The 25,521-nt window shown below is 47.1% G+C and overlaps 1 protein-coding gene across 4 annotated transcripts in view; it reads right to left on the bottom strand.

Annotated features, from left to right (window-relative positions):
- The window catches only part of NRG2 (neuregulin 2), a 172,723-nt gene that overhangs the window by 24,191 nt on the left and 123,011 nt on the right, over positions 1–25,521 (bottom strand). For 2 of the 4 annotated variants that reach the window (XM_052816410.1, XM_052816411.1), the window contains exons 4-6: positions 24,058–24,123; positions 12,929–13,049; positions 1,167–1,225 (exon numbers count right to left, since the gene is read on the bottom strand). In XM_052816410.1, the coding sequence (XP_052672370.1) occupies positions 1,167–1,225; positions 12,929–13,049; positions 24,058–24,123 (246 nt within the window). Of the gene's footprint in view, positions 1–1,166; positions 1,226–1,476; positions 1,554–12,928; positions 13,050–24,057; positions 24,124–25,521 lie in introns of all 4 variants that reach the window. The other 2 variants (XM_052816409.1, XM_052816412.1) reach the window with 2 other exon arrangements.

Below are 25,521 nucleotides of genomic sequence, written 5' to 3' on the forward strand. Positions count from 1 at the left end.
ATGGAGAGGCATTTCTCCTCTGGTTCCCACTAATTAAAGCCTCTTTTGTAGCTCTTTTTAAAAAGCCTCTTTTTAAAACCACCATTTGTGGTGGTCCAAACGGCCAGCATGGAGGCAGGATAGGTCACACAGAGGGTCACCGTGGCCGATTTCCTGCACTCCTTTCAGGTCAGTCCTTATCCAGACCAGGATCCCACTGATGCTGGGACACTGTCTGAATATGGACCCAGAAAAATTATCTGCCTTGAGCAAAATGAGCTATTGATGTCTATAAGCGAGGTATCTCTGGAGACCTAGAGCCTGTAGGAACTGGGAACTAGAAACTGGGACCACTAAGTGCAAGGGATCTAGGGTATTTACACCAACTGAATATGAGGTTAAAGGATCGGTCACTGTCATTAGACACAACCCCATATGCAAGGCTGTCCAACCCCCTAGGAGAGACGGGAACATCTCTGTGTCCGGGAGGAATATACTCTGAGGTGCACAGTCAGCAGATTTAGCCCGTATCCTGTGTGACACTGAGGTGTGGGAAGCCCTGAGACAGTGGCAGCCACCAGCGTGACCTCTGGGGCTCCAGGCGTGCATGTGTGCCCTGTTCAGCCCTCTGGGCGTGCTCCAGGATCTGACTCCGAGCCGGCCTCCAACCATCTCACCTGAACAGCAACTGATGCTTGGTTTAGCTTCTGGAAACAGAAACACAACCTCACCTCAGGGGAAATTTCATTACAGCCCTTGCTGTGATTTCCTCAGTTGGTACAGAGAGACTCACACATCCCTTCACAAGAGTTATGGGAAAATGCACATCTCTTGCACTGCACAACATAGTCTATCTTGAGAGTGTAATGCTAGCAGATACAGCTTATCACACAAACTGTTCTCACACAGCACACCACATAACCTTGTGCCTTATTTGCATTTTGCATGAAAAAAGCAAGCAACATTAAGTTCAATCAGAAATGAAAGCAGAACCCATTCTAACAAATGGGGAGATAACAAGAGCCCCGATTCTCCTCTTGGACATGATCACAGCTCCTCTTATGGCCAAGCAGAGCTGGGAGCGCACAAGACAGGAAGAGGGCTCTTGGAGAACAGAAGAACCTGCTTTAAGGACATGACACAGAGCTACAATAACCAGGGAGAGAGAGAAGTAGAAACAGACATACTGGAGAAGCTGACCATTGCGAAATGCTGACACCGGTCTCCTGTGAATTCGATCGGACACCTACCGGAAGAAAGAAAACCAGAAAGAGAGAAACAAGATAGCAAAATGACACTCAAACAGACTGAACTGAGGCCCCTTCTGATCCCTTTCACGGCTCCTATCCGTCTGCTTTCAGCCTTCACCCTTACCTGCATCCCTAAGCCCTAGCCCAAAGCTGACACCAAGAGCCATCCCTGACTAGACCACTCTACATCCACTGCTGTGCCCGGAGGTTTTAAGTAGTGTGGTGTATTTTTTGTCTTCAAACATACTTTGCTTAGGATCTGGCATGTACAATCGCAAAGGCAGTTTCTCCAAACATCTCTGTCCGAAGAATCCATTTGGACATCTGGAGGGGAAAAGGGGAGAAATCACAGAACATGTCTGGCACCATTCTTGAGGCTAAGGTCAGAAATAAAAAGTGCATTGTGATGAATGGAAAAAATAAAGGCTTTACACGCGTATTTACTCTTCGCTTTGCTTTAACCAGGCACCTGCAACATCAGCATTCCAGCTCTATTTTTGGCCTGGGTCTTCAAGCAGCCAGCCAAACCCCTCCTTTCCTCCTCTGCCTGCCTCCTTCCTTCTCACCTGCTAGAAGCACCAGCTGGCAGGAAGATCGAGATGGGCTGGATGCTACTTTCAGAGACTCTCCTTGGAGCTACAATCTAGACAAGACTGGCAAGAGGCACCACAGAGCGGTGAGCAGCTGCTCAGGCGACAGCGAGCGTTGTGTACGGCAAGCATCCTCCCATTATTACCCCAGAATTACCCACAGGATGTTCCAGGGAAAAGGGTTACGTTGCGGTTAGAGAGAAAGCATGTGCAGAGTCTCTGTGTTAACAGAGAGAAAGGGACAGAGAAGAAAGCTGAACCGAACAGGTCTCACATGCTGTCTAACTGCAAGGCTCTCTCACACTTATCCTGACCAACGTTACATGATGGGCTGGGATGTGCCAGCTCATGGAGCACCAGTTATACATTAGCATGACGCTGCAGTGGCAGGGATGGTGCCCTGTGGACGAGGGCCACCAGAAACGTGCACCAGCTCATGAGTAAGCTCTCTGGAGCAGCTCCCAGGCTGAGCCAGGTTTGGGGAGCACTGGTACGTGGGCAGGGGTGCAGCAGGAGCTGCGGAACCGCGTACTGTGGAGCAGCACCCACACCCTCTGTGTTGTGACCACTGCAGCTGCAGGTGAACCTGGGAAGCAATGGGAGCTCAGCTGTGGGTGGGCAAACACTTCTTCCTCAGGCACTTATCTCTCTCCTTCACTTCACATCTTTTCTTCTGGCCTCGTTGGATAGTTCCTCAAAGTTATCCCTAGCTTTCTTGAAGTCCCATCTCTTACCTGCCTGTCCCACAACTCTCTTCCTCCCTCCCCAACCAACCTCTCCCTCCTCTAGGCTTAAGAGGGCTTTATCATTAGAGCTAGCATCTTAACATCTGTTTTCCACCTTCCCAAGGTAAGCGGGGCTGGAGGCTCTGCACGTCATACATGTCAGACCTTCCTCTCTCTCAGCTGTCACCCACAAGATCGCACTGTCCCTCAGTGTTCGGCAGGCCCCAGCTGGTCAACAAAGAAGGGACTGAAAGACACCTCAGCAAAAAGGACGTGGACCAGAGGCCCAAGCCTGAGGTATATGACTTAGCTCCCTGATGGTCCACTGCGAAGGACAGCAAGCAGCTGGAGCAGCCTCAGCACGGTGTCAGACGACTGGTCCCAACCTGCGCATATGGTGGGGTGGAGCGGGACAGGTCCAGGTCGAGGTCCCATGCGCCCACTGCCAGCCCCACGTGGGCAGTGCAGATCTGACCCTTTCGTGCCTCCCAAAGGTACACTAACACCTGCTCCCAGTCTGCAGACACAGTGAAGGGGATGAGGAAGGGATAGATTTGATGTTTCATATGACCAAAGCTTTGTAGTTCCAAAGCTTGTTGGCAGATTAGTTCTGCACTGTTGCTCAAGGGCTATGGCAGCATTTGTCGTTCTTGACAGATTTATGTTTAGATGGCACGTTACAGATATGCAACTCCAGTGGCAATAAAAAAAAGTCAAGAAGAGAGATGAATTCCTGCTTCTCTCTATTTGCTTAAGGGAACACAGACAGGTTTTTTCAGCAACTATTTAGTTTCCTTGGGGGGAACAGGTAGAAATTAGAGAAGTCTTCCCTATTCATTATGACCAGAAAAACCTTGATTTTTAATAGTTCTCCCTGATCATGGACAAACACTGATCTGGGCCAGCAGGTGGGAATCACAACATGTGAGGGAGCACTAGGGGCTCTCAGCAGCCGCACCAGCTGTACAGACCAAGGGTACACTAGCCCATCTGTCAGGCCTGCAGGGATACAGACTTCTCCAAGCTGGAGGGCTCCTCTCCGAATGGGAGAGGTAAGATTCAGCTGAGGTCTGGGGAAGGACTTGAGGAGGCACCAGGTGGCTAGGCACAAGGCAGGACAAGGTGTAATGATCTCCCAGCTGTGGCAATGGACATGGCTGGTACCATTCCCCCAGTGCATAGATGTCTAATCCCTGCCTGGAGACACGCATTAACACTCCCAGGGGAGAAGGCTGAGGCATTTGCTGACAGTGATACACCACTGCCACAGGCTCCTAAAGGAGGCCATCCACCTGTGGGACAACCTGCTGGTACTCCAGAGGTAGCCTGACCCTCAGTGCTGGATGCCTACAGGGGACCTGCAGGTACACCTCTGAATCCAGCATGATCCAAGGAGAAGATACAGCTAATAAAAGGCTGCATAATCCCTCCATCCCATCTACCATCTTTCTCCATCTCAACACCTCCAAACCTGTCCATCTTTCCCCTAAAGAATGCATTTCCATTCTCCAAGGCAGAGTGTCCCATGCCCAGGGGACATTTCACCTGCTGTCCCTCTCACAGAAGAAAGCTTTGGAAGGCTGCATGACTGACATGGCTTTGGCATCTGATTTTTTGCTGGTTTTCACTGCCGTTTTGTTAGGTCTCCATGAGCAAAAAAGCTGGTGCATCCTCACCGCCCATGACCAAACCTGTTTTCTGTGCTACACAGCATCTGTTTTTTGGGACCTGTGCTAACACCAACATGTGGAAGTGTGCCGGGATATTCGTGTACCCTGAACTGCTTGGGGAGAACTTAAGGGCATGGCTCTGCATGAGGCTTCACTGAACTCCCTAGTCATACACTTAAGTTTCTCAGTATCCAAGTCACTTTTGAAACTGGAAATTTGACTCCCTGGTCAGGCAAATATCTTTGAAAAATTCACCCTCTTTTCTCATTCTTGGACGTTCACCTTGGAGCACAGGAAAGGGAGACATAGCAGCAATGTCATTTCAATACCAGGGAGCCCAGCCAGCTCCCAAGGAAAGCCCAGCCCAAGGGGTTACCATCAGACATGAGGCCTGTTGACCTTCCCCTTGATGAAGCAGAGGAAGCTGGTGCTGGGAAGTGGAGTGAAGAAGATGCCCTGTTGGCAATCAAAGAGTATAAACCTGAGGCAGCTGGGGGATGCAGACTCACAAGGACAGCCCTGGGGAAGCATGACTTTGGAGAAACCTTTAAGAGATTGCACTAGGGTTTGAACAAGGCATCCAAAATAGAATGTGTTTTCCCAATCCTTTTTGAAGTTTATTCATCACCACTGATAGAGTAATGAACTTATTCACAGAGTCTTCAAGGGTATCCAGTTTAGCTTGCAGTGTGCTGCCCATTTGTCTGGGATCTGAGTTTTCATGTATGTTGTGAGCACACTGAAGGGCCTCAAGGGTACTGCTGAATGAAGCAAATGTCCCACCCACCTCAAAAAGGGGCTCTTTGTCTGAAAGGAGCTACAGCTGTCCCAGGCGCACATCCTCAAGAGGTCAGCCAAGGCTGGAACTTCAGTGTGACTGAAGCTGCATGCCATTAAGGAAAGACTGAAAATTACATGAAAACTGGTGGAAGGAAATAAAAACCCAGAGAAAAAAAATGGTGAGAAGTGAAAAAGCAAAACAGAAAAGTGTCAAAGAAGCTTTGATGCCATGACAGCTACCATACAGCCCATCTTCAGATCTCTGCAGTCAGCCTAGCGTGGGTGGGAGAAGAGCTTTCTAGACGGAAGGCAGCAGATAACTGTCTTCTCTGTGTCTAGGACAGCTCAGGCTTTTCATCTTTAGTTACTAGTGAATCAGCACTGGGAAAAGTGACAGAAAGAAGCCCTCATGAACACGAGCACCTTCTGCCACCTCCCAAGCTAGCATACAAGCTGTCAAGACACGTGTGCCATTCTGTGTCCCTGGGTCCTGATTCCTCATAAACAAGGCTGCTGGCAGCAACAGTGACCAGGAGACCTTTGAAAGCATGCAGTGCTCATGGTTCCTTTTTTTTTCAGCTGTCTCATATGTCTAGGCTGGTGAAGATGATTTGATATTTATTACTATGGCTCCAGATGTGACTTCTAGTAAAGAAATTTCCAGCATGAAATTGCACATGAGTGTCCCAGTCTGGACAGGAAGAGCAATGGAAATCACCCCTTCTGCATGCAGAATCTGCTGCCTGTGGTAAGGGCTTCTGGGCAGCTCTTCTTCAGTGGCCAACCATATGGCCTGAGGGATATACCTGAAAGGCTCACTAAGGTCCAGAGCCATGAGATGGTCTTTGATTATGGCATCCTTATTCCTGCACATTTGACCCTAGTCAAGAGGTTTTGGCTGGCTACCCCAGCAAAACAGGGTCCCTTCTCCTTTTGAAAGCTCTTGCAGGGACTACAGAGATGGTAGACTATTCTTGCAAATATTACCTTTGGACTTTCTGGTCCACTCACTGGTGTTATGGAGGCCCAACATGTCTCTCCTCAAAGGCAAAGGCAACTGGACAAAGCTGTATCTGCAGGAACAGTCTTGGGGATGTACAAGGCCGCATCAACCTCTTGCAGACAGCACGTTGTCCCCTCTCTAGCCTTTGTGAACTCCCAAGACTGCCCTTGCTTAACTCCATCTCTCTGTGCCTAATCAGGTGCATGAAAATTAAAAAAAAATTGTCACATCTGAAAATTTGCTACTTGCAAATGCCTTCGATAAAACTGGTCAGGTTTTCTGTCCAGATTCTGTTGTTGCTTGAAAGTGTCCAACTCTTTCACTTTTGACCAATTATTTAACATGGGTTTTTTACCCCATTTTGAAAAAATCCACAAAGTTCTGCTCTTGGGTTCAGGATGAATTGCAGTTAAATATTTACATGGTAAAAAAAAAAATGCAGTAAGATGATCAGTCAAATAAAGCATCTCAAAAAGTACAAACCAAAATGGTTTGAATGACCTATTTCTATGTTGTTTGCAGAGCACTTATTTATGAAAATTGAGAAACTTTGACCTTTTGCTTTGTATCAGGGCAGAGCAATAATTATTGTTAATTATTATTTGCTGCTATTAATTAATAACATCATTATCATAATGTTCCTGCTGGAAGCAAAACTTTTTCTGCCCAGCTGTTGTTCTAAATCTTGCAAGGGTTGGCACATTTCCTTTGTTCCCTCAGATCTTAATTAAAGTATGCCAAATTCGGTAGCTCTCATAATACAATCCATGTTACAGGAGAATGTGAATGAGCAGGTGCTTCAAAATAATGGGATAAGGAGAAGCTGTAGCAGAAGGACACAATGCACTGATAAAGCAAATGGAGAAATGTTTCAAGCATGTTGCTTATTTGTGCAAAGGGCTGAAAAAGAAGACAGTTCTGTCATTGTCCCCTGACCAGTCCCAGATGATCAAGCTCTGGAGAGCCACAAAAGGCTGGACTCCACAAAATCGCTGATGGGAAGAAAAGAAAGCAACCAGAATAAATGCAGAGGCCTTATCCAGAGCAGCTAATCAAGGCATGTTTGCTGTATAGTAGAGTCCAAACTGCAGGGACACCCACTTCTGGGCTCAGTGAAGACAACAGCGCAGTTCTGACTAAGCTATGGGAGCTCAGCAGGATCTGCGCTGTTGTCTTTGCTGAGCGTCACTGTTGTAGGATCAGCTTCCACACTCTGATGGTTCTTAAGGGTCTGCTATAGTTACATGTGCATTAAAAAGGATGCATTGAACAAGATGCATAGATGGGCCACTTGAACCCAAAAAGGTACCTGATCTCATCACCCAAGATAAACAGCATGCAAACCCCAGTGAATGAGTCCTGGCTGGTTCAGGAGATTTGGAACAGGATGTGGAGATTTTCACCCCTAGTTCAACACTGTGGGCTCTTCATTTCCAAGGATATTGCAACACCTCCCCGCAGAACTGCTCGTATATCCATGGCAAAGTGACATCCTTGTGGCTGTGCAATGTGAAACTTGTGCTGACCAAATCAGTAGAGTCATTGAGAGGGATGGCATAGCTCCTGACACCACAGGAGAGCTGAGCAAGCTGTGCTGCAAAGAGAACCACGGCCGTATGAGATTGGCCTGATGCTCACTCCTTTGAATGGTGCTCTGGAAAAGCACAGGGGAGCTCTCGGCAGTGTGGTTAACCCTTCAGAATGATCTTTCCCCTTTCCTGGGAAAATCTGCAGGGAACAATATACATTGATGTGGTAAGCAAATGGGCTTCTAGGAAGTGAACATGTAATTTTGTAAATTGGTGATTTACATACCTCAACTAGTTTAAAAATTAATTGATCTTTTCTCTTTTGCTTTGTTTTGTTTTTTATTCTCTCCTTGACTTTCACTTTTTGTCTGAGGTCCTCCAGGCCTCTGACCTCACTCTCTCACATAATGCAATGCTGTCAGCCCAAACCCAAAGACTCTGTTTATCTGTCAGCATTTGTAAATCCTTCAGCCTGATTCTTGAAAGCACAACCAGTACAACATGATGAGGGGGTGTTGCTCTATAAAGCTCTTTAAGTCTTCTGATCCCATGCAATTTAGGAAGATCCTGGCCCAGGGCACCAGCCACTTTGATTTCATCAGCCACACAAAAGAGTCACGAAGTGCGTTTAAGTAGGCAGAGGACTGTGCAGCGCTGAGACTTGTCTTTCTTTCTTTGTTTGGCTGGGAAGACCCCAACTGTAGATAACGTGCCAAGACCTAACTGGGAAAAAGAGTATTTCTGCTGTGATACACCCACTAGCACAACCCCGTGGGGCATGGCACCCAGCAATAAAACATTAGAGCAGCCTCAAACTGCTCTAAGTTGTGCCAAGAACCCAATGGGCTCCAGGACTGAGGCAGACCCAAGATCAGAGGCTGCTAGCCTTCCCAAGCACTACGTTCAGCTGGACACAACAAACCAGTCCCTGCTCTTCTGTGTCCCAGCCCAGCTCAGGATCTTGAGACTTGCTTGTGTGCATCCCTTCTGCAGGCACTGGAATTTGCTCTACTCAAACTCACCACTTCCCTACAGTTTTGGTGAGAATCCAGTCCAACTCATAAGGCCTCTCTGAGTAAAATGGTCTGGAGAAGGGTCGAGAAATTCTTCCTGTCAACAAGAGCCTGGGGCTTTTTAATTTACTAGAGCTGTTGAGTCAATTCTGTATGTGTGTGGCTCAGTCGTTTCCTGGGTTTATGCCGAAAATTTGCAGAATATCTGAGGCAGATCACACTTCTCCCATCTAACTTCCAGGTGGTCTGTTTGCAGAGTCAAGATAACAGCACAGATTGTATCGTGTTCAGGCTTCCTTTGACACTACCATGTGTGGAATTTACTTCAAATTAAGGACAAAATTATGCAAGAACACAATCCAAAAAAGATACAATTTCTGCAACAGCTCCAAGTCGGTTCTGGGCTCTTCCCTGGTGAAGAAAACACACTGTCCAAGGTCTAGCTGAAGTGTATTGAAAAGGGATGGAGGAGTGTGCTGGTTTTGGCTGGGATAGAGTTAATTTTCTTTATAGGAGCTAGTATGGGCCTATGTTTTGGATTTGTGCTGAAAACAGTGTTGATAATGCCGAGATGTTTTCATTATTGCTGAGCAGTGCTTACACAGCGTCAAGGCCTTTTCTGCCTCTCATCCCACCCCACCAATGAGTAGGCTGGGGGGGGCGCACAAGAATTTGGGAGGGGGCACAGCTGGGACAGCTGACCCCAACTGACCCAAGGGATATTCCAGACCATATGACGTCATGCTCAGAATATAAAGCTGGGGGAAGAAGAAGGAAGGAGGGGATGTTTGGAGTGATGGCATTTGTCTTCCCAAGTCACCATTACGCTTGATGGAGCCCTGCTTTCCTGGAGATGGCTGAACACCTGCCTGCCCATGGCAAGTGGTGAATGAATTCCTTGTTTTGCTTTGCTTGCATGCGTGGCTTTTGCTTTACCTATTAAACTGTCTTTATCTCAGCCCACGAGTTTTCTACTTTTACCCTTCTGCTTCTCTCCCTCATCCCACCAGGGGGGAGTGAGTGAGCGGCTGCGTGGTGCTTAGTTGTTGGCTGGGGTTAAACCATGACAAGGAGGTGGGTTTACAGGCAAACAGTTTGTTCCCCAGAATTTAAAGATCAGGAGGAACATGTTCCTGGGAAGCCTGTTAAAAAAAAATAATAAAAGGCCAGCTGCCAATTTAGGCAATACCTGTAAGAAATCAAGTGTGAGCCACTTCAGGAGAAGAAATCATTTGAGAACCCAGCTGCTCTTTTTTGCTCCAGAGTACCAGGGGTAACATCTACAGGAAGGATCTCCTATGCTTGTGGACAGCTGCAAACAATGAAATCCACTCCAGGAAGCTGATTACAGGATGGTGGCAGGGAGCAAACAAGAACTCTCTAAAATTCTGTTTTCTCATAGCTAGTATTGGAAAAGCTGGTAACATTACACGGGTGCCAGCGTGCTAGAATCTCCTTAGCACTCGGTGAAGGAGGACTGCAGGCTGGCACGTGGTGCCAGAAGACCCCCCAAGGCCCTGCTGACTCTAATCAGAATAGGAAAGTGGGAACAGCGCATGGACACATGTTGTTCCTGGCTCAAGATGCTCACCCGGCTCTTGTTTGATCTCCAAGGCCTTTGAGAAGCTTGTGTGCAGAAGGACCTATTGATCTCCTCGATGTCCATGTCTCAGAGGCATGGTGTGGCTGGAGGACTAAGGTTGGCTCCCATCTTACAGAGTTCAGAAAAGCAGGTCAAAGCCTGCATCTCTGCCTCCTCTAGTTTCTCTTCTGAATTTGTATCATTGTATCTTTCACAAACCACAGCAGCAGATCTCCTGTCTTGGTGCGCGGAGGAAGCTGTGAAACATTTCAGCATTTTGCTAGTTTGCAGGCAGACAGATGTGAAGTCCATTTACCCATCATCAGCCTTCCCCAAGAATCGTCCCTGTTATTGGGAAAGCCATTTTATGGTAAATACTATGTTCAGTTCAAATGTTTCTGCATTCCTCTATAACTGTTGTTTTCTGGAGTCCAGAAACTCTGAAATTACACTACTTCAAAAGCCAGGCTTCCTTCTCTTCAGTCTATGATTTAATGATAAAAACACCCAGGGAGAATGAACATCCACATATCTTCTCAAGCAGTAATTTCAGAAATGACAGTACTGTGTGGAAGGCATTTGGGTCCACTGGGTTCCTGTTAACGCAGAACTGTCTTTTCCAGCAGATGAATAGTGACAGTGCAGATCTTCAAAGCACCTCCTTCTGGTTAACACTTTGCTGCCCTTCCATACACACCCATTCAATTCCCATCTGGTTTTAGCAATTGGTATCTTGGGACTCATCAGAAAAGGAAATCATTTTACCATCTGCAAGTAAGGAATTAAGGCTTTCAAATGATATGAAATAATTAGGTCTGTTTCGTATGGCACATAAAACCTTAATGGAATCCATCACTGAGCTTCCCCTCTGTTCATCAGCTATCATAGCAGTCCAGTTTGAAGGTAGACTGTTTCTTCGCAAGGCTGGAATTACTTTGATTAAAACAGTCTATTTGCTGAAGACGCTTGATAACTACCATGTGTATCCTTCATTAGGAAAAAATGGAGCCTTACCATTATAGCTGTGTATGGTAGGAATTCAGGTAACTTGCCGTAATTAGAAATTGATCCAATTTGAAAAGGATCTGGATTCAAGTTCTTCCCCAAATAAATAGTCTTGAGTTCTATGCTTTTGGTACCACCATGTTGCTTACAGATAGAGATATTGATTTATACGCTCCTCCAGGCTTCCAGGGTCGAGCCCTCCCCAGCATGGAAAGACTGGAACGGCTGGGGCTTCCTGCAGCTACAGCTACCCAGAATAGTGGCTGTGACTTTGATTCATCATATGGGGCTTCCCCCATGTTTCCTATGGGGAACACTGGCAAGATGAACTTACAGTGCCACCAAGAAGCCAATGGCAGAGACAACTGCCCTAAAGCACAGGTCTGTGGTGTACAAGGGCTGCTATCACTTCACGCACATGGGAAACGTGGAAGACCACAGCACGTGGTTTCTGTCCTACCCGGCTCTTTTCATGTCTGAAGGGGCAAGCCTGGGAGAACTGGAAGATGCTGTTCATCCTATGTCCTTCCCACCACAGCTGATCCTGCATTGGAAAGTGAGAGCACAGGAGCTCAGCAGAATGCATTTCCACATGGTCTTTCCTACTGCTCCTTGACAAAACAAAGGAGTACTGGGAGAAGGAGGAGTTGTGCTAAGCGTAACCCAGCTCACAACCCTTTCAGGAGGGGTGATGGTTCTGTTCAGATGCATCCTTCAAGGCCTGAACAGCAGAGGTGTCTAGTGAGCATCACACCATGCAGTGGCAGTGGTACTAGGTTGACGTCCACAGATGTAAATACCTTCAGCTGTGCATCTCCATGGAGAGGTCTCTGGGCCAAGCAGGGAGAAAATAGTCAGCTCTGGGCTTCTCCAAGACAGGCACAGTGACACCTGGATCCCCAGGTGACCTCGGAAGCTGACTGCATCTGCTCAGCGAATGCACACCCAGGGCACCATCTCATGTTCACTCTGCAGGAGCCCGGGGGCAGGTACAGGTGTGCTTTGGGTACCTACATCTCCAGCACTGGCAATCAGACTGCACTTTTCATTCACAGTCCCCATTAGGCTTGGAGGGTGAGCTGTGAGATGCTATCGTGCTTGCTGGCTGCAATAGGTTTGAACCAGAGGTGAAAAGGTCTCACATCCCATTCCACATCCTTCGGACTATGCAGCCCCACCTTAACCTCTCCAAGAAATTTCATTTCAAGGATAACTTAGTATGTCTCCCTGGGGTTTTTTGCAGGTTTTAACATTTGAAGCAGAGAAATAAACAACCCACAGATTGCCACAAAGTGGCACAGAGTGGTGAACAGCTGTGTGCTAAACGCCTTTCTGGGCCCACGAGGTGCAGACAGGAGAGGTAAGAATCTGGCCTCGGCAAGGGACCCCCTCCAGTCATGGAGGAGGGAGGTGGCTGTGCACTGGGGAAAGCCCCCCTGCTCGGAGGGGAAGATGTGTCAGCAGGGCACATGGAGCTTTGACCTAGCTCAGGGAGAGCAAAAGGGACCTGACCTTCCTTGAAGCTGCAGAGGAGAAAGGGAAGAAAGGGAAAGGAAACAGCCAGGACAAACATATTCTTAGAGGCAGTCAGGAAAAGTGAACAGTGGCACTCACACAAAAAAGAAAATATGAACTCTCCTCCCCCACCCCTGCCCCTCTAGTCTCCCTTTCTGAACCTGCACGGGTCAAACTGCAATTGCCAGGAGAATTTCAGAGCTACCCCCTCCTCAGCAATTGCACAGAAGTCTCCTCTCCCCCAGCCAAGTAATTTCCATACTGACACAAGAGCTACACTCACTTACTTGCAAGACAGCTGATTAATCCCCTCAATGTAGTAGCATACTCCACCATTGACACAATAGGACTTGGCTGTTTCGTTGCATTTTCTAGCATGCCCGGACCAGGAGGAGAGAGTTGTGGTTACTGCAGGGGAAAAAAAACACACACAAAAAGGATATACTGTTATTTCCTATGTTGGGCAATTCTGTTTTCTTAGATGATTTTCAACTAGATCATTTGCCAAAGTAAAAACCCCAGAGCTACAAACCTCAGCCTGTACCTTTAGACCCACCTTCACCTCTCCAGGTCCTGGGTCTGTGACTTGACCGTTCCTTTCCCAGCAAAAGTGGCCAAGTGAGTGAAGAGTTGAGGGCACACCTTCCTCTAAGCAGCCAGCATGTCAGGACAAGATCATATTTTTGGCAAGCTGCAGGGAAAAGTGCCCCTTTCCCACCTCTCCTTGCCTTCCCCTTATACATGCATGCAACCCTGCACCAGCAGGCAGGCAGAAGGTTAGGAAGAACATGTGTTGCAGAGTCACAGAGGCGTGCTGCTGAGGCCTGATTTGCATCACGATACTGGACCAAGATCCAGAGATACTGCAGGGGACATTTCATTGCTCCACATCCTTGGGAGGAAATAAGTTTTCAGAGCCAGCAGCAAGTGCCCTCATTATCCCTGGAACAGGTCCAGCGCAAGCAAGAGCAGCTCCATCTCTCCCTCCCCTATTTCTGAGCCCTTCTCTGTCATGCCCCAATGGGGCTGCCTCAGGAGACCAAGCAGAAGTTCAGCAGTAGAAGTCAGTCAGCCCTGGTCTGTGCTAAAAGGGAGGCAGCCAGCATGACTCAAGTTTCCTGGGATACGGACGCTTTTCCAAATCCAAATTTCTTTCTGGAGAAAAGCCCTCCAGCCGTGTAAGGTACAAACAAAACTGACAGTACTTTGCAGAATTTCATTGCAAATCCCACCTCTGAATGACTCAGACAAACTTACAGCCCAAAACAGAGAGTCTCCATAGGCAAGACAAAGGCTTCTAGGAAGGGAGAAACCTTTTGTTAGAGCAACTGATCCGGGTTACAAAAGCAGACCAGCTTTGGGGAATGCAGACCCATCTTACATAACTGAAAGAAGGGCTGGGCATTCAAAAGCATCTGCTTTTTCCAACTGAAGACTTAACCTCACTAAAGATAGTCCCCCTTCCTGGACTACCCACCTTGCCTATACCCTAACACAGTTACATCTCCAGCAGTGTGGCTACTACCTGCTTTCCAGTCCCTTTTATGCTGTACTAGAGGTTTCTGAGGAGATACCCTCCTCCATCCTGTTTTCCAAAGCATGAACGGACCTCATAAAGAGCTTAGTGACTTCAGACCAGTCGCTGAAGACTGAACATCTCATTGACACAAGATTCGAGGAAGAAGGCTGGAGCCAAAGCCCCAGGCAGGAGCTAGTCAGAGCCACGGGAGAAGCAGCGAGGCATGCCAGACCCTGCCCCGGCTGCTCCCCACACCTTGGCCAGCCCCCGTGCAGCCCAGAGGCTGCCGCAGGTGCCTGCCCAGCTGCCTCCGGCTGCAGCCCACACCGCCAGAGCCAAGGTCTCTGCTCTCACGCTCCAGCTCCAGCCCAGCGCCTGCCAGGCATGTCCGGGCTCTCACAGGTAAAGGAGGGCTCCCAGCACCCTGTAAAGTGTCTCCCATTTGGGTGATGGTTGGCACATGAGCAACCAAACAAGCTCGTTCCAGCTCTCTCGTTTCTGGGACTCTCTCTGACTGCATGGGGTCCATGCCTCTCTGAATGAGGAGTTTTCTCATCAGGCTGTGCACAGCAGGAGTAGCCCACACTGTTACCTGCACACAGCTCAAGGCAGACCCAAGCTTACTGTTCATGTTGCTTGAACCAATGTGTTGTCCAACCCCATTGTCTTCTGTTCCCATAGGGAAGTCAACGCCTTCCACTGTCTGACAGAGCTGGGGTTATGCACCAAGCAGAGCTATTTCTATGCTTTGCCTTGAATAACCATTGCCTCTGGGGTTGTCTTTTCACAGCTATCCAGGGCAGAGCAAGTTGTCCCAAAGTGCTCTGCAAACCAGACGTGGCAAATACTTCAGCAAAGACTGAAAATGCACATGGCCCTGGGACAGCAAATAGCTGCTCCCCTCCTAGGGCACATAACGCCAGCCAGCTGGGAGCCAAATATGCAGAGCAGCATACACATACTAGAGTGTATGCTGGGTTTTAGAACAGACGATGATTTGACCAAGCTACCAAAGAAATCCTTGCAAAAAAACCCTCAAATATGAAAACTCCCCAACTTCTGTAGGGAAATTCAGCAGTCCCTTCTGATTAAGATTAACGGGAACTAGAGGCTGAAGCCATCGTAATGGCTTTGTAACAAGTCTGTATAATTTATACCTTTACAAGGTAGTAGCATATTTCTTCTAAGGCCAATGGAGAGCTGCAGGTTTTGGGCAGAGGACCTCTAACTGTATGATAGCACCCAGACTTTCTTTGCAAGGCCTCTCCTTTAGCTATTACTTGATCCAGCCACTTAAACCAAGCCTTAACACCAAATGCCATTTGAAAAATCAGCATGAAAATAAAACCTAGCCTGGCAGCATGCAACTGTGTCCCAAAACACAGTCAGAGCCAGGCTGTGCATGGGCTTCACTGTCCATGTGCATGGGAAGCTGCAGGTTGTGCAGGCTTCCAGGCTAGTGGGAGCTACCTGCTTTGCTCTGCAGCTCTCTTGGGGCTGGCTGGGCCAGTCTTGTGGAGGCAGAAGCAACAGCAGAGCAAGCAAGGGCCTGCCAGGGAAGTGTGAAAATTGCAGGGGAGCAGGTACACAGAAGACAGCCACTGTCCCTTCTAACAGCCCCTGAGTGCTGCCTGGCCAGCACACAGCATGGGAGCTGCTGAAAGATGCTCGCAGGGCAGCCTTTGGTTTGTAGTGCTTGCAGGCTTTTACTGAAGTACCTTAAAACTGCACAATGAACAGGTCTCTGTTAAAGCTGCAAGCGTGCTGTCAGCTCAGGGAGCACCGAAACTTCATGAACCAAAGCACTGGTGCAAATTGAAAGGCACATGGATGAAGAACAAGCACAGCCTGCAGGAAGCCATCACCCCTGCAACCATCAAATGTACCAGTTGCTAGCAAGCAAAACGGTCCATCTGGCAATGTCTCACAACATAAATCCTACAGGAAAGGATGCTGGAGTGAGCCTTCCCACAGTCAGGGAGGAGCAGAGAGGGAGAAATAAAAACAGAGCCCAGAAACCTCCCCATAGAAAACACCTCAGATAAAAAGGTACCCTTTTCACCAGAAAAGGTGGATGGGAAGATGCAGTGCTCTGTGATGTTGTGATACCAGAGTGGATTACAGTGCTGACCAGCTAGACATTGCATGGGATTTTCATCCCATATAAACAATTCTGTTCCTTTTAAACAAATAAAAAAGACACTGACATGTATGAGGCTTGGAACATGCATGTTGTGCACTTCTAGAAAGAGAACTGTCAACAGAGCTATGCCTGTCAGAAAAATACATGGTTGAGCAGTTCTCCTAGAAGCATCTTGTTAATGTCATTATCTTTTAAATTCTGTTTTCTGCAAGTGCCATGCCTTTTCTCCCAAAGAAGCACAAAGTGTTTTAAAACTGGATCACAGAATCATATTACTATGAGCCATTTGTTAGCAGCAGAGATGCAGCAAAGGCTACAAAAAGAGGCAGTCAGCCCAGTTCCCTGTTGAGAAGAGAGTGTCATGAAATACAGGCCATTATAAGACTATAAGCTGAGCAGTACTGGTCAAACCAAAGCCCTGTCTTGTCTCTGACTGTGGCCAATAGCCAATGGTTAAGATCAGCCCGAGCATGCAATGATAGTTTTCTTCTGGCCGTCTAGGAGGAGTAGCTCAGGGACTACCTAAGTCAGCCACAGTGTCTTCACATTTAGTAGCCTTTGATGGATTTCTCTTCCATGAATGTGTCTAGTTGCTGTTCGAACAAATCTAATCTTGTAGCATCTAGAACATTATGACAAGAGCTCCAGTGTTATGTATACAGTGTGTAAAGACACATCTCCATTTACTTCTTTTAAACGTGTCCCTTCCTGGCTCTTGTATTAGAAAAAATAGTGAAATTAGACCAGTGGCAATAAGGTAGGTGCCCTTGAGACAGGGGCCTCTGCAAACACACATGCAAACTGGTCACAAAGCTCCTGCAAGGTGGAAGAAGGCCTGGAGCAGCAAACCCATCAGCAAGTCAGATCTCCAGCTGATCTCAGTCTCGGGGCTGACAACAAAGCAGAAGGGAATAAGGTGAGGACAAGGAAAAGAGGGCTGCCTCTTGATGAATGTGATTGCGAACAATCTGAAGCCACATTTTATTGTTGCTGTCCCAGTCGGTGAGGACAGTGCAGCATAAACACATGAGAGATTCAGGGCACCGTAGTCATTCAGAGCGTCTATTTTCCACTGCACGCCTAGGTTATTTGGGACTAACATCAATGACAGGGCAACAGAGAGGAGAGCCACAGGCACTGACATTGCCATGTGGACTTCCCTTCAAACAATCCATCTACGCAAAAAGGCCATTAATGATTGTGCAGGGATTCTTACACAATTCCTACCATGCACGTCATTTAACCTTTGCAGACAGCTCACCAGCCTGTTCCCAGAAATCTGGTGAAATATTCCCCCTGCAAAGAGTTAATTAATGCAGCTTGGACTATAAATTATAGTTAATTTTTCACAAACTACAGCTACTGTCGAGGAGAGCAGGGAGACAGTGGTAGTTTCTCTGCTTCTTTTTTTTTATAAATAACTGACTGGTGGGTTCACAGAGTACAGACACTTTATTCTCTCAATATTTAGACATTCAGTTAGACAGATGAACTCAGCTGGTTGGAGAGTGTATACAAATTGCCTGCTCTGTATATGCCTCATGTACTTACTGATAAAACACAGAATTGCTGAGGTTCCTCTCAACTGAGTTCATCCAACTGCTTGTCAGGAGAACATGGATGAGAAGGTGTCTGGCCAAGCTATTCCTTAGTTGTAGCACTGTAATCCTGGCGCGAGCCACACTAAATCCATGATTTACACTGATTAATACACTGAAGGGCTGTTGATCCTAACCATTCTCTCTGTGGCAGATTTCTGTACGTCTGGTATGACACTCTCTTAATAAACCTGAACAGAGGCTGGATGCTCACTGCTGCTATCTGTACATAAAATCAGAAGGGCCTGTGCAGACTGGGGCTCGCCTGGCAACAGACTGGGGACTCTGGAGCTGATAAAAATTCTGCTCCTGTGTGTTTATTCATTTGGAAATGACCCAATATTTACCCCTGCATTTTATTGAAATAGAACCTGCTGGAATTATGTTCCCAGTTCCTGAGGGGATCATGAGGCTCAATGGCTGCAGACTAGAAGTTCATCCCAAAATACAAATGCCAGACTGCAGGACACTCATCTCAGAGCGTCAGATATTGCTGGTCAAAACAACACAGGCAGCATTCCCCACACCTCCCATCTGACCTGTTCAGGTGTTTCACTGAGGAGCAAGTTTAAAGGTTTCTGAGCACCAAGGGACTGCCTGTTTCCATAGGACAGGTAGCTATTGCCCCTATGAAGGAGTCCTTCCTATGCTTTTCTCTACCACAAAGGTCCCAGAATGCACGTGAGCACTGCAGCATTTTATTTTCCCAAATACCCATCTTCAGTTGTAATAGCAGCAACATAATACTTCAATGAGGGGATTTGCTCAACAACCTAAAAAGCCTTTTGCAGAGCCAGTGCCAGCATGAATGCTTTGCAGGCGGAACAGCTGAAGCCCAAGAAGTGAAGCAACATGTCAGGATCACACGATGGAGTCAGACAGAGCAGATTTCCTGGTACACAGCCGCCTGCTCTGAAGGCTGGGCTTACAGCCTCAGTTCTTCCAGGGGACATCAACTTCCATCCTACACTTTGCTCTATACTGTCCATCCCTGCCTTTACAGTCACAACGGCCTGTCTTTACATCTCATCTAGAGTAGTAGATGTGATGGCTACTTAAAAAATACACAGTGTGCAAAATAAGCAATGACCGGGACCTTACAGCAGGCAGGCACAACACAGCTCTCTCTGCAGACTGTCAGCGAGATCTCAAACACGTACATGTCAAGGTACCATGCCTGCATGCGTGCAGGCTCTGCTCAATTATCAACCACACCTCCAGTTGCGGGTTTTAAATTATCGGAGCAAAGGCCACGCCAGGACTTATTTTTAGTCTAATATTGAAAACTGGTCTGTCCGCATGGCTCCTGGTGGACTGACTTCTCTCTGTTCTACCCGTGCTCTGGGCTGGCTGGACACCCTTCAACTTCAAACCAACAGCACAACGCTCACGTTTGTAGCATTGCTGGCTCCAGGAGAGCACAGTGCCTTCAGACTGGAGTGACCAGAGATTGACCAGCCAATTAATGTGAAGGTCTGCCATGGTCACGCAATAAAGGCCATGCCAGACTGGACTTGAGACAACGTTCGGGGGAATTGGCTGAACCTTAATTACAGGGTACATCTTAGTGTAGTATATGCTGAAGCTTCCATTCAACTAGATGTGACTTACTTACAAACCACATCACAGTGAAGACATCACTGAGCCATTGTGATCATTCAAGTCCACCAGGCCTACCTCACCTGGGAGAGAGAAAGTAAGGAAAACATTTCCAACACCCAGCATTGGGGAAGGTATTAAATGGAAGAGGGAGAGCCAGAATGAGACTAAACCAATGAGCCTACAAACTTAGTCCAATGACATCACCAGGATGACAGCTATGAAATCTGTGGACCCAAACTGGTGTGTGGACAGTCAGACTTAATTGGAGAAAGAAGGGCTGCTTCACCTACCTTCCCACAGGGATCTCTAAAGGGACTTCAGGGAGGGATTGTGATCCCCAGCAGTTGAAATAAAGGCCCCCAAAATCAATCCAGAGAGCCCAGCTTTCATTCAGGTGCCTCACACTATCCCCCAGTCCTCATCTTCCCAGCACAACTCAGCACCACCTCTTCTCTTTCTCCCTCTTTCATCTTCTCATCTGATCCAAAATCTCTCTCTGCTGCAGAGCACCCGCAGAGTGAGATTACACAGCCCAGCCAGCACTGCCAGTCTACACAGGCCGGTAAAGTAAAGGCACTCAACCAGATTAGCTAGATAGTGACCCAGACAAAGGGCATGAGCAGAGTCCAGGTGAGCAGCTGCAATGATCCACATGTTGGTTTAGAACATCTGCCCGTCACTGGTGGATCCCCTTGTATCCTGATGGTATACAAACCACACTTTCTCCACCCAGCCTGTATTCTTTTTTTACCCTCAAGACTCTACCTGTTTGTTGCAGTCAAGGAAAACTAGAGGAGAACTCAACAGTAGAAAACAAGCAAAAGGGATTACCTGACCTTTTCAGAGATTTCAAACATTAGCTTACCTGTTAAAAATGAAACTGGTAAGATTTTAGTATCTTTGTCCTGCATAAACTTTCCATCTCAGAATGCTCTACAGATTGCTCTGAACCTTCTTCCATTTTTGCCTCCATCAAAATATTTCTAAACTTTGACACTGATTCCTATTCTGTTTACCAAGCAGGTCTGTAGCCACAGACTCCCAAACCTTGTTTAGCTGCTTCAAGCTGCACAGTGACAGGATCACATTACCATTTTGAGTTCTCTGGATGTTGAAATGAGCATAAAGGACTTTTCTCTCTGCATCAGGGCACATGATCAAGTTACCCCATCCCTGCAAGTTCCTACCTGTGAGCTGTGACCATCCAACTGCACAATCTTAGCCTGTGGCAAACACAAGATAATACGTCTTATTTAACACTTTTTCACTATGGATGAGGCTACTGCAACTATCTCATGCTTACTGGGCTCAACAGCAAGACTTTTTGATAAGAGTAGTAGGCATAGCTTCTCTTTTGAGCCCCAGTGCTTTCTGAAGAAAGTATCTCTAGGGCTGCTCTAGTCTGACAATGCTCAAACAAAAGCATATACTCAGAGGAAGGTGTAAGACTGTGGTACCATGTCAAAATATGCAGCATCATGGAAAGACTTTCCCAGACACCAGCTTTGCTTTCTGAATCTGCCCCTCAGAGTCTAGCTTGACATGTGGACCAAAGCTGGTGTTAAGATCGACACTACACCCCTGTGACCAGGCCAGCACTCATCACATTCCATGGTCCAGTTTGTTACATCTGCTCTAGCTCATCTGAAGGTGTCCATGCCACTGAATGAAGCTGAGTGGTACCCCATGCCATGCACATACCATGTAGTGGGGGCACCGGGAAACCCAACTGACTGACAGGTCCCAGTACTCACCCCGAGTATAGGGTTGCATCCACATGGACTGGACAAGGATGCAAGGCAGATTTGAATCCAGAGAGCTCTCGAAATGCAGCACCATCAGATCCCAGATCTCCCAAGTGTGCTGTCTGTGGTCCCAGATTCGGACTGGTATCAGGGTTGTCTCTACACCAGAAACACCATGAGATCCTTGGGTTTCTCCATACTGTCATGAGATCTGTGAGGCCCACACCAAACAGTGCCCCTGTCAAGGGGAACTAGAGGTCTTGCTCCAGCCAGCATGTAGGCAAGGGGAACAGCAGCTGGGGAAGAGATCCCATGCACATCATCATAACAATGCAGATGTTTCCAAGAAACTATGGTACCAGTCTGCCTCCTTGCGCTCTGCTGCCTCGTGTCAGGTGCCAGCTAGGCATTGGAAGGTGCTGAGATGGAACGTAGTGGGACGAAAAATAGGCTTCCAGAGAAAAAAGTTACCCAAAACCAGAGACAGAACACCTTGGAGGCCTGGGCTGCATTTTGAGTGCTGTCTGGTGTGTAAACCTGCCTTGTGTCAAGGATGCAGCAGTGCCCAGATGTCTGTAGCCACTGGAGAAGAGGAGGAGGAAGGCAGGGGTGACTCAGAATGTGGCAGGATTTGCTAGCAGCTACACTTAGAGGTGGTAAGAAAGACTTTAACAGTGCTCCAAGGGGGAAATATGTGATAATCCACTCCTTTTCCAAAGGAAGGGGTAGAAAGAAGGCCAGACCACCCAGGAAGGAACTGGGACATTCAGGAAAAACACTAGTTAAAAATGTAGACACTGGGAACAACAGGGCTACAGGGGGTGAGGCATGTGGGGCTACATGAAGTGATGGGGTTTTATCCCCTTGCCCATAGGGACTGTCTGGGCCATGGGGAGAACACGGTGAGCTTCCTGAGGTGTAGGCTCTAATACCCTTGCCCAGCCTACCTGGTAAGATGCCTGCCTCGCACCACGGGCCAAACAGAAGTGACCAAGCACTGTGACCAAGCCGCCTGTGCGAGGCCGTCTCTCCTTTCCCAGGGAACTGCAGCTACCACAAAGTTTGCATGGTGCTTTCTCAACACGGTGTTTAAAATCCAGTGGATCATTTACAACCTTTCAGTGAAACAATGAGAGGTGGAACAACCTACAGGTGCCAGACAAGCTTTGGAATACAGATATTTAAAAGAAAGGCAAGAATTTTACAAGAATGAGATACTTGTCAGCTTTTCAGTTCATCACACCTCACAACATCTTCATTACCTCCCCATATGTTATACACATGTGCAATTCTATGATAGATCATCAGTAACCATAAAAATCGGGGGGACTATGTGTTACTTAGATAACAATTGAGAGAGATCATGAAAAAGGAATGTGAAGGAAAAAGTCAATTACAACTTTAATTCTGGAGACTTTACCATCTCTTCACATCATTAAGATAAAAACAGACAGTCAAGAATAATATTCCCACAGAGGAAAGAAGTTTTCCAAAAGGACAAACTTCCATGCAAGCCACACGGCATTTTGCCAGTTTCCTTTCTATTGTTGAAATTTGGCTTTTAGTGAAAATAGCATATGTCTAATGCGATGCAAATAGGTAGCATGGATCTATGCTGGTGAACACAAAGGAAAAATCCTGGGGAAGGATGGTGTGGTCATTGCATTAATAGTGCTGCATCTCAGCTTGATGTTCCCAGTGCAGTGGAAGGCTAAGCACAACACAAGAGCAAATTTCAAGTGCAGTTTTCTAATCAGAAAAGCTTTTAAAGGATACCTGGCTGGTCCCTGCTGTGGCTGCAATCAGATGTCCTTTAAAATCATAAACGATTGAGCTTTCCAAGAAGGAAATATCCCCATAAAATCTGCAAAGTGGAATTGTCAACAGAGAGGCACAGCCAGCTGTGCTGTCAGTTCTGGGCGTGAGCAGCTGGAATGGAAATATAGCACAGCTCTCAAAATAACCGCCTGGTCCTCGGCTCTCCGGGTGCCTGCTCACTTGGACGGGATCCTGGTGGGCTGTCCAGCGTGCTGACGCTGCCTGGGTGGCACGGTGTCCCCCAGCAGGGAGAGACTCTCCGACACAGAAATAATGCCCTCCACCAGAAAGAGCTGAACCAACGGCCAGGCAATGGCTTCTAGATCTACATTTGTATATATGCTTTGATTTTTATTTTTGTGTGCCCGTTTTCTACTGCATTTGTGACAACTGAATAGGAGGGAACGCTAAAAAGCACTTCTGCCACATTAAATCAAATGAAACATTTTGGGAAATCTGTTCTTGTTTTCTAGAGACTCAAGGAAAAATGTGATGGCAGGGCGCAGATGTATTTTCTGCAATTTTCGTATGACTTATGCTTAGAAGACTCAGTCTTTTTTCTTGTATTTCCTATAGCCTCTTTTGGTTTTCTCACCTATCCTCAAAAAAAACCCCAAACCCAAAACCAAACCAACAGAAAACCCTGCTAAATCAAAGGCTGTAACAAGCACATCTTACAAGTATCAATAAACCCATGTATTGAAAGAGCTGGGAATGCTTAAAATCCAGCTGCAATTTTAAGTAGCACGTTCTTCAAGTTACCATTGCAATAGTCATCAACCTCTCCCTCTCTAAGATAGACACCAGCAATATAAATCATATTTTTTGAAAGATCTAGGGAAAGATCAGTGGCTTTGGGAGAAATCAAAGAGAAGTAGCGATTAAAGAAGATTCCAGGAGGCAATAAAGCATTTATGCAAAATGTCTCATAAAAACAAAACAAATAAGGGGAAAGAAGCTATATGGGGGGAGTGGGGGGAGAGGTACTTACACTCTTCTTCCATAACAACTATTTTAGTTTCTGAGGCTGGTAAGACTTGTGGTGCTTTCGTTGTTCCTGGGGAAATTAAGGTAAGAAAGTAGTGAACAAAATATCTATTTTGAGCAGAGAAGAGTGGGCTTAGCTACTGCAGGGAGGAGGACAAGAGCAGGTGCTGCTGGGTGGCGCAGGCTGGGGTGGCTGTCAACGTGTTAGTACTGGTTAGAGTACGCTCAGATGGGTAACTGGGCAACGGAGGCAGATAAACGAGTGCCCCTGCACTGGGCACGCTGGTCCCCTCGCTGTGAAGGGCCTCATGCCATTAGGATCTCTGTTGTGATAAAAAGGCAGAAATGGTTCGGGATTCACTCGGCAGGTGATAAGCAAAACTGTGGGAGGTTTTCTTAGCCCTGACAGCCACGAGAGTGCAAAGACGGGATCACAGAACACGACAGTGAGAAAAATGTGGCGTTTAAGAAAAGGTGAGATCATCTGAAGAGCCTCCATCCCACAAGTATGTGCAGTTCTGCTGCACAAAGTAATGCTCGTACAAGAGATGGAGGAACATGAAACAGATGAAGGCCATGGCCCAAGGCAACACGGGAGATGAGCACTTGTAGTGATTTCTTCTTTATAAACCAGGACACTGGGAAAGTCCAATGTCCACAGTCACCAGCTCTACTCAAGCCTGCTGGCAGCAACAGCCCCTTCAGGATCAAAGCCCTTCACGACCATCTAGATGCAAAAAGGAGAAAGTGCCAGGAGCCTACACTGTGCGTGCAGCACCCTGTCAGAGATAGGGGGTGAGACCACCATGAAAAGGTAAAAGCAGAAAGAATTTTTTATAAAAGTTTGATTTTTCCTGCGGTGTTTAGCAAAGGCGGGGGTGGGGTGGGGAGGAGGTGTGTCAGTTAAGGAGGTGTCTAGAAATTTTCTGAGGAAAAAAGAGTCTGAAACAGTCACATCTCTGCTGTGTCCTCATGCTCATGTGATACCGATATTAGACTACCCAATAAAGAGAACTGGGAAATGGGACATTTTTCTAAGAAAGCATCTGATTTACCTCAAAGTAATAAAAATCTGAAAATAGCACCAAAGCACAATATGTTTTGGCTAAGCCCAGAAGCATTTCCTCAGAAACTGACACCATCCCAAAGCTTTTCAATGCAAAAGCATTTATTTCTGAGCCTGGTATTTTGTGGAAATCCCAGAATTGCAGAGGAGAGATGAGGTGATGGGTTTGGCTGATGGGCATTTTCTAAGTGACAAGGGGTTGCTGCACTGCAGCCACTTTCTAAAGAAAATGTCTCTTCAATGTGGTGTTTTCAGTGACTTGCAACAGATACGCATGGCTGAAAAAGTGCTCTTTTGAAACTGGTATAAACCAAAAAGTGGCAGTGGAATAGAGCAAAGAGTGCTTTGCAATGGCAACGCTGCCTCATCAGGCTGAGAAATTTTTACCAGCCAAGACTGAAT

The sequence above is a fragment of the Harpia harpyja genome, chromosome 20 (assembly GCF_026419915.1).
Source record: "Harpia harpyja isolate bHarHar1 chromosome 20, bHarHar1 primary haplotype, whole genome shotgun sequence".
Lineage (NCBI taxonomy): Eukaryota > Metazoa > Chordata > Aves > Accipitriformes > Accipitridae > Harpia > Harpia harpyja.